At 49.2% G+C, this 17,396-nt stretch overlaps 1 protein-coding gene across 3 annotated transcripts in view; it reads left to right on the forward strand.

Moving 5' to 3' along the window:
• SAMD4A (sterile alpha motif domain containing 4A) overlaps positions 1–17,396 on the forward strand; it is a 223,709-nt gene that overhangs the window by 186,020 nt on the left and 20,293 nt on the right. For all 3 annotated transcript variants that reach the window (XM_007192885.2, XM_007192886.2, XM_057543929.1), the window contains 3 exons: positions 6,290–6,623; positions 8,899–8,984; positions 13,868–13,986. In XM_007192885.2, coding sequence (XP_007192947.2) covers positions 6,290–6,623; positions 8,899–8,984; positions 13,868–13,986 — 539 coding nt within the window. The remainder of the gene's footprint in view (positions 1–6,289; positions 6,624–8,898; positions 8,985–13,867; positions 13,987–17,396) is intronic.

The following is a 17,396-nucleotide window of genomic DNA, read 5'->3' on the forward strand; positions in this document are numbered from 1 at the left end:
ATTGCTAAGCATTATGGTAAAAGAGCGATGTTTTCCGCACTTATTTCTGGAGCATCCTTCAAGAACTCATTCATATCCTCTTGTCACTGAGGATATGCACCCACCTGGGGGACAGAGAGATGGAGTTGCTGTCAGCTCCACTGCGTGCAACATTGGGCCAAATCAGCACGTGGAAACACAAGGGCAGCAAGGTGGCTCGGGCGGCCCTCACGTGCCACTGACTTTCTATCTAGCCTGTCATAAGTCGGTGACACTTTCTGTGTCCTATATTTCACACCTAGAATAATGTTGACTCCACAAAAAGACCTTCTCCCTGGGTCACTGGACTGGGAATGTTACAAAGATGACAGATGTAATACAGAGTCTGAAAGCAGCTACAGGCCAAGCGGAAAGCATGATGAGTTTATTCGGTGTGACTTCTTTGAGGAGGGAAGCTGTGGACCACCACGTTGGGCTTGCTTGGGAACACCCGAGTCCAGGCACCTGCGAGCTTGTCCCTTCAGGAGCTGATGGCCTGGGGGTGGGAGGGCAGCTCTCCTCAGCATCCACTGAGGACTCAGCCCCTGGCTCTGTTCCCTCTTCTCTGGGAGCCGCGCCTCTCCCGCCCTGCCAGGGAGAGGGTTGTCGGTAACCCGTCCCCACATAGGCCACCAGCGACAGGCTCCAATCAGCCATTTCTCGGACATGCCCAGACATCCTCAGCTGATCATGCTGTTGGAAACGCTGTCATCATGCCCTTGCCTCCTATGGCATTCTTACCTCACAGAGATTTCTAAGGAGATGGCCGGGACCCCGCCGGTGGCTAGTTCACAACCAGCAGCCGCTGCAGATAAGCTCTAGGTCCAGAGCGCTACCACTCAGTTACTGAACACTTACTAAGCAGCTGCCTTGGACTAGACTTCCCCTGTCCACTGGAGGCTAACCTTGAGGAACTCGTGGTCCCCACCCTCGGGGAGCCCGGGACACGAGGTACCACAGATAGATGTGTAGGGGCGCTCTCAGAATCCAGCGTGATCCACGTCATCGCTGAGGCTGGTGGGGATGTCTTCCTGGGATGAAACAGACCACTCCACCGCGGTGAGGATGGAAAGCAGAGGGGAGCCAGTGCTGGCGGGAGGACTCGCTGGGAGCCCGTGGCCAGTGGTGGACCCCTGAGCCAGGGCGGGCGCCGTGACGGTGGAGAAGGATGAGAGAGTCAGTTAGCGGACGGGCATTGGCAGGAGGTGTGGGCTTGGGTGTCATGCCATTTGGGAACTGAAAATAGAGGAGGATCTATAGCGTGGGAGAAATGGAGTTGAGTTTGGCAGATGCAGTCTGAGGTGCCTGTGGGACACCCAGGCAGAAACAGCAAGTCAGTGGCCAGGAGAACGAGTCTAGAGTCCACAAGGCTTTGAAAGGCTCAGCTGTGGGTCGTTTGTGTGTGGATGGTGGTTGGTACCCCCAGAAGTGTGTGGCGAGTGATAAGAGCCGAGAACAGACCCTGGGTGGGGAGCAGCAGAGGACATGGAGGGACCAAACAGCGACAGACCCCCGAGGGTCAGAGAGCGAGGGAGGGACCGTGGCGGGGTCACGTCCCATGAGGACTGTCACTGCCCCCCAGAAGTGGCCACCAGCAGCTCACTGGTAGCCGTGATGAGTAGGGTTTCAGAGAGATGGGAGGGGAAGCAGAAACCCAAGAACCGGGGAGTGTGAAAGGATATCGAGGCTGTGGGGTCAGGCAGTGTAGCCTTCTCAAGGTATTTGGTAGAAAAGGAAAAGGGAAGATTAGAATGGTCACCAGGGCAGATTTTCCAGCATTTATCTTTAATAATGAAAATGTTTCCATGTGCTTTTACTTTCTTTTTTCAACTGACTCCCAAATGATGCAGCTGAACCATTCTCTGAGCCTGGGAACCTGGCCTGGGGAAAGGAGATACACACACACACACTCACACACATACACATCTGTGTTCCCACTGCTCCCTGCCCTGGCAGCACCCTCGCGCTGCCTGGGTCCCGGTAACCGTAAGCATCTTAGGGCGAAGATTCTGTCATATTTGTTTTTAGACCCCCCGTGTCTGACAGTGCCCGGCCCGTAGGGAGAATACAGTTAAGTAGATGCAGGAGTGCTATCTGTTGGGTGAGGAGTCCAGTTCTTCTCACCCAGAGAGAAGGATAGGGCCGTGGGAAGTTACGTAAGTGCCAGGGCCGCCACTGGCAGCCAAAGCTCTCGCTTCCAGATGATGTACCCCTTGTGGCTGTTACATGCCCCTAGAGAGGCTCTGAACCAGTCTTCCTCCAAGACCTAAGAAAGCCAGGCCAGGAAGGCTGGGATAGTCAGATGGTAGCCTCCTTCCCACTTGTCGGCCCTGAGCTGTGCCTGCCTGAGCGGACTGCTGTGCAGGAAGGACCAGCCTTCCCAATTCTGCTCTCACGTGAGCTCCTCGGCTCCGCACGGGAGTTAACGGGCAGCTTTGCTTCTTTGTGTTCATTTTTGCTTCTTTGTGTTCATAATACAGGATTATATTTAGGGTATGAAGGATCAGTAGAGACTTGGGCTGATTCCCTGTTTTGGTCAACATGGAGAATTCATTCCCACAGCCAGTCGAGGGTACAGGATTGAGCTAGCTTTCTTCTCAACTTGGGCCCCCAGTGCTAAGTTCCGGACTTCACTCTGAAGAGTCAGGAATGTAACCGGATGGTCATAGTGCCACCCCACGGAGGCTGGCATAAGCAGGAGTATGGCCAACTGGTCACAAGCCAGGTGTTGTCTTTGAGACAGTGGCTTTGAAGTCAAAACAGAAGTCAAACAAAGCATGATTGTGATATTTTCAGAAAGTGTCCAACGTTATTCATTATGTTTATGGTTTCCTTCTTGGTGTAGTTGTCCCCAGTAGAATAAGATCTGAACTTGGGATGAGTATATGTTCCCTGTTTGAAGGAGTTCAGCTCTTAGCATAACCCAGATCTCCTTCCCCATCACTGAGTAACTACAGAAGCCTTCATGCCACGTGACGAGAGCAGACAAGGTTTCAGTGGCAGCTGACAGAGTATCACAAGCGTGCATTAGCTCCCCTCAGTGGTAGCTGCCACGTGGGATGGGACAGCAGGGGTACATGTGGTCACCCAGACGGGCCTGCCAGCTCCGCCTGCCCAGCCCCCTTTCGTGGGGAAGCCTCATCCCTTCTCTCTCCTCTCCCTTCCCCTCCTCAATCAGGGCTGACCTTCCACACCCAGGTGCTGGCTGGGCGGTTGGCAGAAACTGGAGGACCTCGAGGCAGGGGTCGCCCAGTTGGCACACAGTTTGGTCAGAAAAGGCGGCAGGGGCTCTCCTGGCATAGGTCAGCTAGCTTGCCTCCCTGTGTCATGCCCTGATAGACCACCAGGTCCAAAGTCAAGGAACCAGTCACGTAACAGCATCAGACTCTGGGAAAGGGCTGGTCCAGCCTGGGGAAGTGGGAAAACTGGGAATGACCAGGAGCGTCCTGACTCACGCATCAGGCTGGCAGAGACAGGCTGCAGGCTGGTCTCACCACACACGGCCCTCTCCACAAGGTTTAGAAGGAAGAGGGTAGACTCTCTGAAGCCTGCCTCTTTACAAGGAAAATGGGATTCTCTCCCCTGAAATAGGCCGGAGAGTGGCCCTGGCCAGGTTTGAGACAGTTCTGGTGGCTACTTAACGTTTCACTTCCCTCCGAATCCCTGGGTGCCAACTAGGCTGAGGCACAGTTGAGGCTCTGCTTCCAACCCACGAACAAAGCAGGTTCCCGCCAGCGATGGGGCGGGCTGTCGGTGTTTTGCTGCCCAGAACTGAAACACGCCTGTCCAAGGCTGCGTCTTCAGATTTCCTCTTTCTGATTGATGGGCGGTCTGGGTGTAGAAATGATCACGTTCCATGAGCTTGTGTTCCTTGACATCATCAAGCAATTTTTCTTGGTAAGAGAGGATCCCCGGAACGGGTTGGTACTCATGCTTCAGGCTTTTAAAATTATGTCCTTGCTATTCTGGGCGCTCAGAAGATTAAATACTTCATTAGTAATCAGGGCCCTGATAGTCATGGTCCTTCCCGGGTCCCGGGGAGAGGTCTCCTGCATAAGCATTGGGCAGCACTGTGGCAGGGCACGTCCACCCACCACACCAGCGAAGACCCCCCAACCCCTGACCTCCAGCCCCAAGCATCTGAGCCTGTTCTGCGCCTCTGTGAGCATCTGGCAAACAGATAGATGTCTATCAGAATCAACTTTCACTCCTTTTCCTAATAAATAATGCCCAGGATATAAAACTCAATGTACAGGAGGATCTAATTGTATTATATAAAGTCATGTATGTATTACAGACAATTATATACATTACAGGCATACCTCGCTTTATTGCACTTCGCACATACTGCCTTTTTCTTTTTTCTTTTTAACAAATTGAAGGTTTGTGGCAGCCCTTAGTTGAACAAGGCTTTTGGCGACATTTTTCCAACAGCATTTGCTTCTTACTTCATGTCTCTATGTCACATTTTGGTAATTCTCACAATATTTCAAACTTTTTCATTATTATTATATTTGTTATGGTGATCTGTGATCAGTGATCTTTGATGTTACTATTGCAAAAAAATTATGACTCGTTAAAGACTCCGGTCATGGCTAGCATTATTTAGCAATGAAGTCTTTTTTTTAAAAAAAAAGATTTCTATTTTATTTATTTATTTTTTGGCTGTGTTGGGTCTTCGTTGCTGCTTGCGGGCTTTCTCTAGTTGCGGTGCGCGGGCTTCTCATTGCGGTGGCTTCTCTTGTTGCGGAGCACGGGCTCTAGGCGTGCAGGCTCAGTAGTTGGGGCTCGCGGGCTCTAGAGCACAGGCTCAGTAGTTGTGGCGCACAGGCTTAGTTGCTCCGCGGCATGTGGGATCTTCCTGGACCAGGGCTCGAACCCGTGTCCCCTGCATTGGCAGGCAGATTCCTAACCACTGCGCCACCAGGGAAGCCCCAATAAGTATTTTTTAATTAAGGTATGTACATTGTCTTTTTTAGACATAATGCTATCGAACACTTAATAGACTATAGTGTAGTGTAGACATAACTTTTATATACACCAGAAAACAAAAAAAAATTTGTGTGACTTGCTTTATTGAGATAACTGGTTTATTGAGGTGGTTGGGAACCAAACCCGGAATATGTCCAAGGTCTGCCTGTATAGTATGTACAGTTCTCATCTCCTGGAGAAGAAATTCTTGCATCCCTGCCCCAGACTGCTGACTCCTACACTCAGGCCCCCATGGCTCCTTGGACCTCATTTTCCACCCCCTCCCCTCCCCCACCCCGTTCTACCCCAGCCCTCCTTGCTGTTCCTCACACCCTCCAGGCTCCCACCTCAGTGCCTGTGCCCTCACAGTGCCCTCTGCCTGGAGCGCTCTTTCCTGGGAACCTGCAGCTCAGGCTCAACTGGGTTCCTGCTCCCATGTCACCCCATCACGGAGCCTCCCCTCCCAGCAGCCCTGCCCTGTGCCTTAGTCTCTAGCATGACGAATGTTCCTCTCATGGCAGGATGTAAACTCCCTGAGCGAACCCTACTGGCTTTCCTGCCATATCCCCATGCCTAGCCCAGTGCACAGCAGGTCAGAGCACCCAAAACATACTTATAGGTTTAACAAAGAAGCACATAACACTGAAACCTGCAGCTTTACAAATATTAACATCATCACAACCAGCTGATGAGGCAGGTCCTACTGTTACCTTCATTTTATCCACAGGGAAACTGAGGTACAAAGAGGTTAAGTCATTTACCCAAGGTCACACAGCAGTGTCAGAATTCAAACCCAGGCAGCTGTCCTAGAGTCTGTGCTTTTAACCACTCCCTATGTTGCCTGTATCATGCGCTGAACGAAGGTGTGAATGAGCATGTTCCTTCATCTAAAACAAATCACACTCAGGTCAGGAAGCCACCATGTGACCCTGTATAACTTTGTTTTACAGCTTCTAAAGTGTGTGGATGTAAACTAAATAAATGCATTTTAAAGAAAGGCATTGAGGAAGCCAGGGAAGGAAATGTACCAAAATCATTTTAGTGATCATCACTAGATAGTGGGATTTTAAAGTGATCATATTTTCCTCGCTATACCTGTATGTATTTTCCAAGTTTTCTACCTGGGCTAACAATAGAATGATTCAGTTTTAAATGGTTGCTCTTCCAAAGAACATTCTAATGAAGGGGTCAGCAGCCCTGAGCCCTGCGTGGGAACAGCTCGGGGAAGAGGCGGGGCGGCATGGAGGAGGGTCACCCAGTTCCTGACCCTCATGGAGGTCTTCTCCCTCTGACCATGCAGGACATCATCGAGGGGGGCAACCTGCGCATCCCCCTCCAGGAGCTGCACCAAATGATCCTGACTCCCATCAAGGCCTACAGCTCCCCGAGCACCACCCCCGAGGCTCGCCGCCGGGAGTCCCAGGCCTCACACCCGCCTTCGCTGATGGGCCCGGAGAGCCAGAGCCCCGACTGCAAAGACAGCACTGCGGCCGCCGGAGCCACGGCCACTGCCTCGGCTGGGGCCAGTGGCGGGCTCCAACCGCACCAGCTGAGCAGCTGTGACGGGGAGCTGGCTGTCACCCCCCTGCCAGAGGGGGATCTCCCTGGGCAGTTCACACGTGTCATGGGGAAAGGTAGGACCCGATTCTCCCGCCTCCCCTTTCCTCTTCTCGACACCACTGACCAGAGCTCCCTGTTCCCGAGGACCTTCCCCAGGGTGCTGGGCGAACTACCAGAGTACATGTCATTAGCCCATTTTACAGATGAGGAAAGTGCGGCCCAGAGAGGTTAAGGTATTTGGATCTGAATTCCAAGCTCTCTGATCCCCAAAGGCGTCTTCCTTCACCCTGGCTCCCTTCTCTCCCGCTTCCTCAGACCAGGGCCTGCTGGGCCCTGCTGGCGGAGCGCTCATTGGGCCTTTGGACCCTCAGGCTGAAGGCAGCCTCCCCACGGGCCACGGAAGGTACCACAGCCACGCTGTGTGTGTCTGTAAGGCAGCATAGAATTCCCACGTGGTCCTTTGGGTAAGAGCGCCCCTTCTGCCTGTGACTGCCCTGTGCCGGGCCCTTATGCATATATCCTTGACCCTGTCTGACACTAGAATAATTTGTGCTTGATGGGGTATTTCTCCAAAAATCTCGATTATTTAAAAAATGTAGTGAATGTAGTCAGTACTTTTCCTTTGGGAAGGGGAAACAAGTTTTTTCTCTTCCATTGTGCAATATTTCAGACCATTTAAGACTGGGTTCTAACGAAACGGACAGCTGAATCTTATAGGCGCAGTGAGAGTTTCCCTATAGTACCTGTCCTTAAAAAGACTGAAATCTGTAGAAATCTGGCGCAGAGGAGATGGTTTGTAGCATCCCTTGGAGCTGAAATGCCAGTCGCTTCCTGGTCACGGTGGGTCCCGCCACCTTCTCACTCTCCCCCAACCCCAAGTGGGCTCTTTGCTGTGTGGATTAGAGCAGATGGCCCCGTGGGTGGAGGTACAGGTGGGCGTGGTTATCTGAGGGTGTGGTGTGTCACCCCCCTTCCCTGTGACAAGACCCATGTGGGCTCTGCCCTCAGGGGACTCTCAGTCCTCTGACATGGTGTCTTTTTAAAATTTAACTACATTCAAATAAATTATAAAATTAATTCACGCTCTACATAAAAAATCAAAGCTAAACAAGATAGTGAAAGGTGAAAAATACGCCCACCTCCACCCCAGGCCCTGCCATCTTCCTCCTCAGAGGTAACCACTCTAAACGGTGTGGAATATCCCTTCAGAAACATTATAATCATATATAAGCACATGAGCATCCTTTTTACACACAAACAGGTCTTGCTTACATGTTTCTCTGCAGCTTGTTTTTTTTACATTATATGCTTTGTATTTCTAGCAATACAAAAGCACTACCTCATTCTTTTTTAAAGGCTGCATACTATTCCCCTGTATGCATAAACCGTAATTTAACAGGGCCACAGTGAATGGACATTGAGATGGTTTCCATGTTTTGTTATTCCCGACAATGCTATACTGAAAATCTATGTGAAATGGTATAAATGGGATTCTATGACAGATTGGTTATGCAGGATTAGGGAGAGAAAGGAATCCTGATGCCCGGTTTCAAGCGTCATGGCGAGGCATTTTTACTTCTCACTGACGTCTTTGTCCAACCATCTCCACCTGGCCTTCTAAACATTCCCATCAAAATCAGAGCATCAGGACCTCTAGGATGAGAATAGAATGGGTTACACCAGCGTGGCCATGACCTGTCCGGGGGGGAGGGGGGGTGTCCTCCACCTGCAGACTAGCTCTGCTCTGTCTCTACGAGAACTTACTTGAGTGTGTAGGTGAACGTGAGCCTGTGCGTGTATAAATGTGGGTATCGCTTTGAGAAAATCACCCTCCTCTGATTGAGTAGCAGGCTCCCTGCTCATGTGCGTGCCCACACACCTCACATCCTGAAAGATGTACCAGCCTCACTCCTCCAAATGAGATGTGCGGCTCATTCATAAAATTATGGCTCTTGCTCTCTGATAAGGGCTGATGGTCTTTAATGCCTTTGAACTCCCTCTCAAAAGGAACCTCTTTCAAAGACAGGGCTCGGGGACGCTGCTGCATTCTTCCTCTCCCAGAGTGTCTGTCTCGGGCTGGGTTGCAGAAGGCTTAATATAGAATGGTATGCGTGGAATTAACCAAAGGGGCTTCTGGAGGCAAGGGCTCCTGTGGTGACCAAGCCTTTGACTTCAGTGGAATGAGGAGCCTCCTGGCCTTTTTTGTGAACGTGACATAAAGCCACAGTCGCACATATCTCTCAAAATATTGGTCCTGAAAGGAAATCAGAGGCAGATCTCAGAGGTTAGGATGGGTGTGCATTTCTCTAATTCACCTTCCCTTTTTTTTTTTTTTTTTTTAATTCCCAGTGTGCACACAACTCTTGGTCTCCAGACCCGACGAGGAGAATATAAGTTCCTATTTACAGCTCATAGACAAGTGTCTAATCCATGAGGTGAGTAGTGACAGGTTTCACGAAACTGCTTTTTCTCATTGCTTAGAAGTGGTTCTCAGAGTTTCTGTGCTGTGATCATTTGCGTCTCCAACACCTTGTGTTTGAGGTGGGGGGGGTGGGTCATTAATAATAGCTCGGGCAGAACTTGGCTGTGGTGGCTTCAAACCTAAACGCAGCTTGCATATTACTCTGGGGTCCAAAGTTTCGCCTGGACTGAGCTCTGACTTGGGGGCAAATGCCTGAGAGAAACGTCCGGCTCCGGAAGCCTGCCCGAGGGACCGAGCCTGGGGTGGCCGACCACAGTCCTGCCACCTAGCCCCGGGGGTGTGGAAACATTTTCCCTTTGAGCTCAGGAAAATTGGAGGAGGGCGGGGAGAAAAGGAGAGCGTTCAGAAGAAATAATGTGTGTGTGTGTGTATGTTGTATGTGGTTTGGTGGTTATTCTGCTGTATTTTGACTTGTGATTCTTATAGGAATTGTTTTTTTTTTTAATTTTTATTGGAGTAGAGCTGATTTACAATGTTGCATTAGTTTCTGCTGTACAGCAAAGTGCATCAGCTATACGTATACATATATCCACTCTTTTTTAGATTCTTTTCCCATAGAGGTCATTACAGAGTATTGTGTAGAGTTCCCTGTGCTATACAGCAGGTCCTTATTAGTCATCTATTTTATATAGAGTAGTGTGTCTATGTCAGTCCCAATATCTCCCAATTTATCCCACCCCCCCACCCCACTTTCCCCTTTGGTAACTGTAAGTTGGTTTTTTTTTTCATCTGTGACTCTGTTTCTGTTTTGTAAATAAGTTCATTTGTACCATTTTTTTAGATTCCACATACAAGTGATATATGATATTTGTCTTTCTCTATCTGACTTACTTCACTCAGTATGACAATCTCTAGGTAGCCTCCACCCAACCTCCCACTCACCCTTTTCAATGTCCAATCCTGACGCTGCTCTCATTTGGGCCAGCAAAAAAACAATAGGAAGGAGAGAAGGCAAGAACAGGGGATGGATTTTAGAGCTCATTCATTCTGTAGATATTTATTAAGCACCTAGGTCGTGCCCCTGGCTAGGGAGCTTCCTGTAGGAGGGGAGTGGGTGGGACAAAAGGAAAACAGGTCATCACACATATGACAATAAGGCCACCTCCGAGGAACTGGAGCCCAGGAGGTGTGGTGGGTACCCACCCAGAGCCCAGAGGCACTCCGTCCAAGCTAGACCGGAAAGGCGAGCAGAATCTTAGTGGGAAAGACTTGGTCCGTGAGGAAGCGGAAGAGAGCAGTCAGGCAGAGGGAACAGCGCTCGGAGGGGAGGAGGACGCTTGGAGTAGGCTTCAGCGGGGTCTGATCAGGGGAGCATTTAAATTTCTGAAAAAGCAAACCAGAACCCTGCTTCCTCTCCCACGCCCACGCTCAGCACTGAGCCTTGAAGATACTGGAGGACAAGTTCCCTCCCACCTCGCCTCCAGTCTGCAGAGCCCAGGAGACAGAGTAACGAGCCCTGCAGCTGCCTCCGTTGGATGGAGCACTAGCTTCCTTATTGGTCCACACCAGCCCCAACGCTGTGGCCTGGTGCTTCTCCCTTTCCTGCCGTCATGCATGCCCTCCCTGGGCATCCTGGCTCTCCTTTCTGTGTCTTTCCCCTTTTCCTCCCTGGAGCTCCAAGTGACAGGCGCCAAGGTGGCCCCGTGTGGGCTCATCTCCCCCGACTGCAGTGGAGGGGGGCGCGTCACTGACAGGAGTCACGGGCAGAAAGGAGCTCGTGCCCCGTCTGCTTGCCTGCATGCGTGTCAGGATGCAGGGGCCTGCTCTCTGCTTCGGGAGGGAAAATGGTGTTTGAGGCTTTTTATGATTTGAGTTTGAGTAGAGGAAACACGTGTGAATAATTTTCCACAGCCTCGGGTTATTCTGTGTGTGCAGAACCCACCCTCCCTGTGAGGCCCTGTCAAGGCACAGTCTCCATCCGGGCTGAAGACTGGCCGGGGCTCCGAGACCCAGGGCTCCCTTTCACAGCCCGAGCGTGCTGTTCTTTAGGCAGCGGATGGGAGGGTGTCGACTGCCGAGACACCTTCCTTCCTCCCCAGGGACAAAGGAGCCAACTCCCTAGAGGAGTGAAAGGACAGGAAAGTTCTGAATCTTATTTCTGAGACCAGTCGCTTCATCTCCTGGATTATAAGCCCAGGCTTCTCGCCTCCTCGCCGTCTTGAGAAAGTTCTGGGAAGATGAGCTCTTGCCCCCTTTATGACCCCTGTAATCCAGCCACAAGCGCTGTAGGACACATCTTCATCCAGACAGACATATGGGTCTGGGCCTGACAGGGGCAGAGAACTCAGAAGTGGCTGACCAGCTGTGTCTGGGCATTCTGGAGTGTGGAGTCTTCCTTCCCCTCCAGCCCCCGAGGAAGCTGCTGCCAGCGCAGCCCAGAGCTGCCTGGAGCGGGCTGAGATGAGGTGCTGGCATCCCAGCCGAGAGCAGAGCTCCCACAACTGAGTGCTATTTGCAGGTGCACACGGGAACCAGCTCTCAGAAATCGCTCATTACCAGCCAGGGTCTAGCTCCTCTCCAGGCCTCCCAGCCGCAGCTCCCAGGACTGAGAAGAAGAGCCACACACTCAGCACGCCTAAGGGGCCCGTTCCCATCTGCAGCCCCAGCTATGTGAGCTGCTGGCCCGCTGCTGAGTGGCTAAACTGACCTCTCTGAGGGGGCGTAAACATTTCCATCTTCTTGGGTGCTCTTGGCCACCATGGGAAATGTCACATATGAACCAGTGTCCCTGGAAGCACTTTGAATGCACATCTGTAAAGTGAGCCATTTACTCCTTTGTCACTTGGAAACTCAGGTGGGCTCCAGACCAGCTCAATGTTGTCGTTTTGAGACCTCGAAGTCATTGGTTGGAGTTTAAGGCCATGGTTGAATACCAAAGCTTATGAAGCCACCAAAGGGCCGGTCCATGCAACCGAGAAACCTAGTCAGAGTGTCTGTGGGCAGCACACGGTGAACCATGACGAAGAGCCAGGCGTGTCCTGAGTGTCCTAAGTGCCCTTTGTGTGTGAATTTCATTTAATCCTTACAACATCCCTTTGATGAGGTATTATTAACCTGAGTTTTTAGAAGGAGCTGAGTCTCAGGTAAAGGAACTTGCATAAAGATGTGCAGGGATTCGAGCCCTGCCCATTTGCATCCAGAGGCTTCCACTGACCCACTGGGCTGGACTCTCCTCCCCAAGTCATCTTGAGCAGCGCACCTGCATCTTGTGTCCTCGCTCAACATTTGGCTGAATAAGCTGGTCAAAAGCAAAATCTACCCGTCCCTTTATTAGTCTAGCAGAAATGCTTGCCTTTTGCAGCTTTTGGAGCTATTCCTGTATAGCTGGACACTCGCTGAGCGTCACCAGCAAATGAGAGGGACCACAGAGGAGAACCACATACTCACCTTTTAGCCGTGAGACCATCCACCATGCACCTTAAGGCGTGTCAGCACATTTTTCTGTAACGGGGCACTGAGTGCCTGCTGGGGAAGTCCTCCTTGATGACTCTGCTCAGTGGCATCTGGCTAAGGTCACCCAGGAGGAAGGGGTTGGCAAGTCGTCAGTACCTTTTCCACAATATGACTAACGTCTTCTTGCTTTTGTTCACATAGCTCTCCTGTGTTCAGGTCCTTAAAGATGAAATGTCATTGGAAGAAAATAAAGCTGTCATTTTTTTCTGCCTGTTTAAGGAATCTGTTTCCTTTACGGGAAACAGACATATAGTCTGTTACTCTTAAGTATTCATTTATTTCTACTTAAAGTATTTCATGCTTTATTGACAAAACTACTTGGGTATGATATCTCCATCACTGTTACTGCTAATCAGTCAGATCTGGTGGATTTATGACAGTGCGTGGACCACAGTTCTAGGCACTTGACAGGGGTTTCCTATATTGCATGTGTGGTCCTCACCATCTAGAACACTACATGGCCATGGCCTATCTGCAGCAGAATTCCCAGGGCACTTGCTGCAAACACAAACGCCCTAGACTCCTCTCCATATCTATGAAATCAGGCTCTGGTTGGGGGAGGGGGTTCAGAAATCTGCATTTTAACAGTCTCCTGGGGGGATCCTAATATATCATGAATTTGAGAGTCCCCGCCTTGGGGTCTCATAGCCCCTGTGAAGTCCTTCCCTGGGCTGCGCTTGAGTACATAGGCTGTACACACAAAGACACGTGATATAGGTGAGAGTGCGTTACGTACGGGGCAGTAGGCAAAGCATCCCCAAACACCAGTTTTACTAGAAAAGACTTGAGAAGGCATCAGATCTACCCATTTTCCTAAACCTTAGACAAAATTTAGGTGAGGAATGGTGCACTGGGGTTGTGTAGAGCATGGGGCCCTTTAACTGGAGATTTCTCAGCAGAGCCCAGACACTCAGAGAGTACATTCCCTTTTCTGAAGCCCCACAGACCACTCCAGGGTGAACACACACCATCAAGCAGATTGATTTTTTGGAGTGGTTTAGCATTTCCATGGATTATGAAAATGCCTGTAAAAGCCCGAGTAGTCAACAATCAATTTTGCAATTCATTCTTGGTTAATAAACAGAGTCCAGAGTGGAGTCAGGGGAAAGTGGAAGGTGGGTATGGATTTGCCAGAAATGCAACCAAAATCGAGGGTTGTCAAAAGCTTAAGGCATGTACCTTACCAGGCACCTCCAATGTCAAATAACTTGAATTGTCAGTACAGGCAGCTCCCAAATAAAACTGACTGCTGTTTGGACCAGGTTGGAAACAAGGTGAAGAAAAGGCAGCTGGAGGACTCCTATGTTTCCCCTATTAATCGCGTGTTTCTCCCTCTAATGCCAGGCTGCGTCACCCATTAAAAAGTCCTGTTTGTTTTTGCAGGCATTTACAGAGACACAGAAAAAACGATTGTTGTCATGGAAACAGCAGGTGCAGAAGCTCTTTCGGTCTTTCCCTCGGAAAACCCTTCTAGACATATCAGGATATCGACAGCAGAGAAAGTATGTTGGGATTTCAGTCTTTGTAATGCATGGTGGTTCCAGTACCTCATTGTCTGCTTAGGTTCCAGGGGCAGGACTACACAGGGCATCATTCCTTGTTTATCAGGGCGCCCTATGACAAGTCCAGATCGCATTCCTTAAACAGGTGGGGTTGGGAAAAAGCTGTAGAGGGAAAGGATTCCCAGAGAAAGAGCTGAATGTGATCTTTGGCAACTCAATTTACATGGTCAAAATGACGGTGTTAGTCCGGGTGGGCATCGAGTGGGGAGTGGGTATGATTTAATGAATGCCCACAAAACACTTGGTGGTTTATCCACAACAGGGGGCTCTGAAAGGACAAAAACGGGTTGTTCTCTCCGCACCTTAAGTGGTAGTGTAATTTTTTCTCCCTTCTTGCTGCAGACAAGCTAATTATAGTTGGTGGCAGGGTGAAGAGCCCAGTGCTGGTCTATTTTGGTCTGAGCTGCAATCTAAGAGTAAAGCAGTACCATTCTTGATTTTTCATAGTACTTCAGCTTCTTGGATGCAGTTAAACATAAGCCTCGTCATACTTTAGAACCCATTACCTTAATCTGGTTTGAAATTGAGGAATCTAATTGCATATTAAAGGTGAATTACAGTGACAATCTGGGGGAGGAATCATGGGGAGGGGTAGAGTGAAGCCTTGAACAATGACAGGGAGTTTTGGGGGAGACAAGGGAATGATGATGATGCAGATATGCTGAAAAATCAACATTCTATTTTACTTTTTTCAACGTGAGCAGATAAATACTCATTTTTTTCGCTTGCACCTAGAAAGTTCTGAATTCATTTCTCAGTGCATATGTAGAAGCTCTGTCCGTGTTAAAATGTTTGGCATTTATTTACATAAGTGTGCCTTGAAACATCACTGTTTTATAAATTACTTCAGGGAGATAAGGCCAGTTGGAATCTGTGAAAAGTCTTCATTGAAGATTAATGTAAAAATTGAAGTGTTATCATATTCCAGCATATATAACACAGTTATTTATTAAACAAACATTTAGCATGTACTTTGTGCCAAGTGGGTATCCAAGCACTTAAGAATATTAATACATTTAATCCTTGCAACAGCCATATGAGGTAGAGGTGCTATTATTAACCCCAATTTACAGAAGAGTTGGGAGGCAGTGGCATCCGGGATTTGGACCAGGCAGGCCAGCGCCAGCTCCAGAGTCAGTGCTCTTAACCACTGCGGTTGTGGGCAGCTTTCCTGGTCCCCGGATGATGTGCAGAAAAGAGAGTCAGACAAAACAATACTCTATTGCCAGCTCCTTGGCCCCAAGCCTCCCTGGAGGGTTGGGCTGGACCACCTGTGCACCCTGAGGATTCCTGGGGGCCCAGATGAAAGGCAAGCCCTGCTCCTTAGCCTTCTTCCCTGAGGCTGCCCCCTTCCCAGGCTCTCCCTCTTCTTGTAAGGTCAGCAAAACCCCCAAGAAAGAGGAGGAAGATCCGGACCCCTCTTGCAACACCAGGCGCTTGGGAGACAAGTTCCAAGAGGAAGAAGGAATTCAGAAGTTGAAGATGAAAACAGAGCTTTCAGGCTCTTTGCTCCTCCTCCCCAAAGTGCCATCCGCTGCTTCTGTCTGCCCTGCTTTGTCCTTGGTCCACATCACTGTTGCCCTTAACCTTGACTTCTCTACAGTGTTATTAACTGACGCTTGAATTGGGCTAACCCAAGGTTTGCCAGATTGGTCCTCCTTTTATTGATTAGATCAGAATGAATTCAGTCATCAATTATGGATGGTCAATTGGAAGTTGCTAAAGCTCCAGAAAATAATTCATTCTCATAAATATTACCTCTGGGATCTTTTTATGCTATTAATTTGCTTTGAAGACCTGTTTTTCCCATAATACAAAGGTAACTGCAGCCCAGCCCCTCCTTGAACTATCACAAATCCCAAATTAATTGGTTCTTATTAATGTTATTTTATCAGTCTTTTCATGCATTTCAAGGAAATGAACTCAGTTGGTTAGGTTTAGGAAAGCACAGAAAGACACAGATGGGCAGAGCAAGAGAATGAGAAGTGAAAACTTACGTTTGTCACTTTGTTCTCTCCCTAGAAAGAATGATTATTTCATTAAGCCTAGTGATCTTAAGTGACTTAAGCTTTCACTCTGGTTACCAGCAGTGGCAACCCTCAATAAGTCTGACTTTGTAATAACCAAGTTTAGGACACCACGGTGAGATCCACCATCATTCGATGGCCTAACCAAATTCTCCCCTCCATCCAGCCTATCCCCAAAATGTTCTGGGCTCTACCAGCTCTGTGAATGCTAACTTTAGGAGTCCACGTTTCTCCCGTGACTAAGTGTCCCATTACAGAATCCTCTGCCTACGTTATATTGCTTAAGAATATAGTCTTGCCTGCCTGGAAGCACAAATCATTTTCGCATCACTCGCTGACTGCTCTGTTTTGCATATGAAATAACTTTTGAAAAATCCAACCAAAAAGGAAGATGAGCAAAAAAGCTGTCTGCACTAAATAAGGAAAAATCTTAGGAGAATACTAAATCATCATACCAGGTGGCCAAAATTCTGACTCCAAAAACCAAAGGACTAGTTTTCATAGTTTAAAAAACAAAAAAAACAAAAAACCCCCCAAAAAACAGCCACTTGATCCTTATCCCCACCTGTCACACGTTGTCCATACTCCAGAGGAGGTCTCTTCCATCACTTGAGATGACTTCTACTCCTCTGGGCCCGAATTTCTTCTTTCAAACCAAACATTTTATACCTTAGTAAAAGAAGGAAGAAAGGGGGGAAATGGGAGAAAGAATGAGATAAACCAAGAGACCTAGAACCCGTGAGTGTCCTTCTCACCACGTGTACGTGAGCCTCTGACTGGAATCGGGAACCATTCTTTTGGGTCACAAAAGCCTAGAAGTGGAAAAACACAGCCCAGAAATCAGTTGCCACCAGCTCACTGTGGCATTCTCTTCCCTGCTCCCCCCACCCAGGAAATTTAGGAATTCTAAGGAAGAAACACTTTCTGAGATCAACTGTACTGATGACTTAGATACTCCACCCCACCACACACACACACACACACACACACACACACACACACACACACACACACACACACACACACACACACACACACCTCTCTCTCCCTCAGGAAATAACTGTTTTGCAGCACCTCCCCTCCCCATCATCTGGTTAAACTACGTCAGCCCTGTCTCCTGGAGTCTCCTCACAGGCTTGGTACAAACCTCCCCTGTGTAGCTGGGAAAGCGAGTCTATTCCATCTTGTGGCCATCGGAGGTAAAGCATTTTGACTGAAACATCAGTGAATGACTAAAGCTGACTCTTCTTGGAAAGAATGTGCTGGTTCCTGAAACCCTGCTGGCTGCTGTGCGCCCTCCCAGAACTTGAGGCCTGCTGGAGA

Source organism: Balaenoptera acutorostrata, chromosome 3 (assembly GCF_949987535.1).
Source record: "Balaenoptera acutorostrata chromosome 3, mBalAcu1.1, whole genome shotgun sequence".
In the NCBI taxonomy this organism is placed as follows: Eukaryota; Metazoa; Chordata; class Mammalia; order Artiodactyla; family Balaenopteridae; genus Balaenoptera; species Balaenoptera acutorostrata.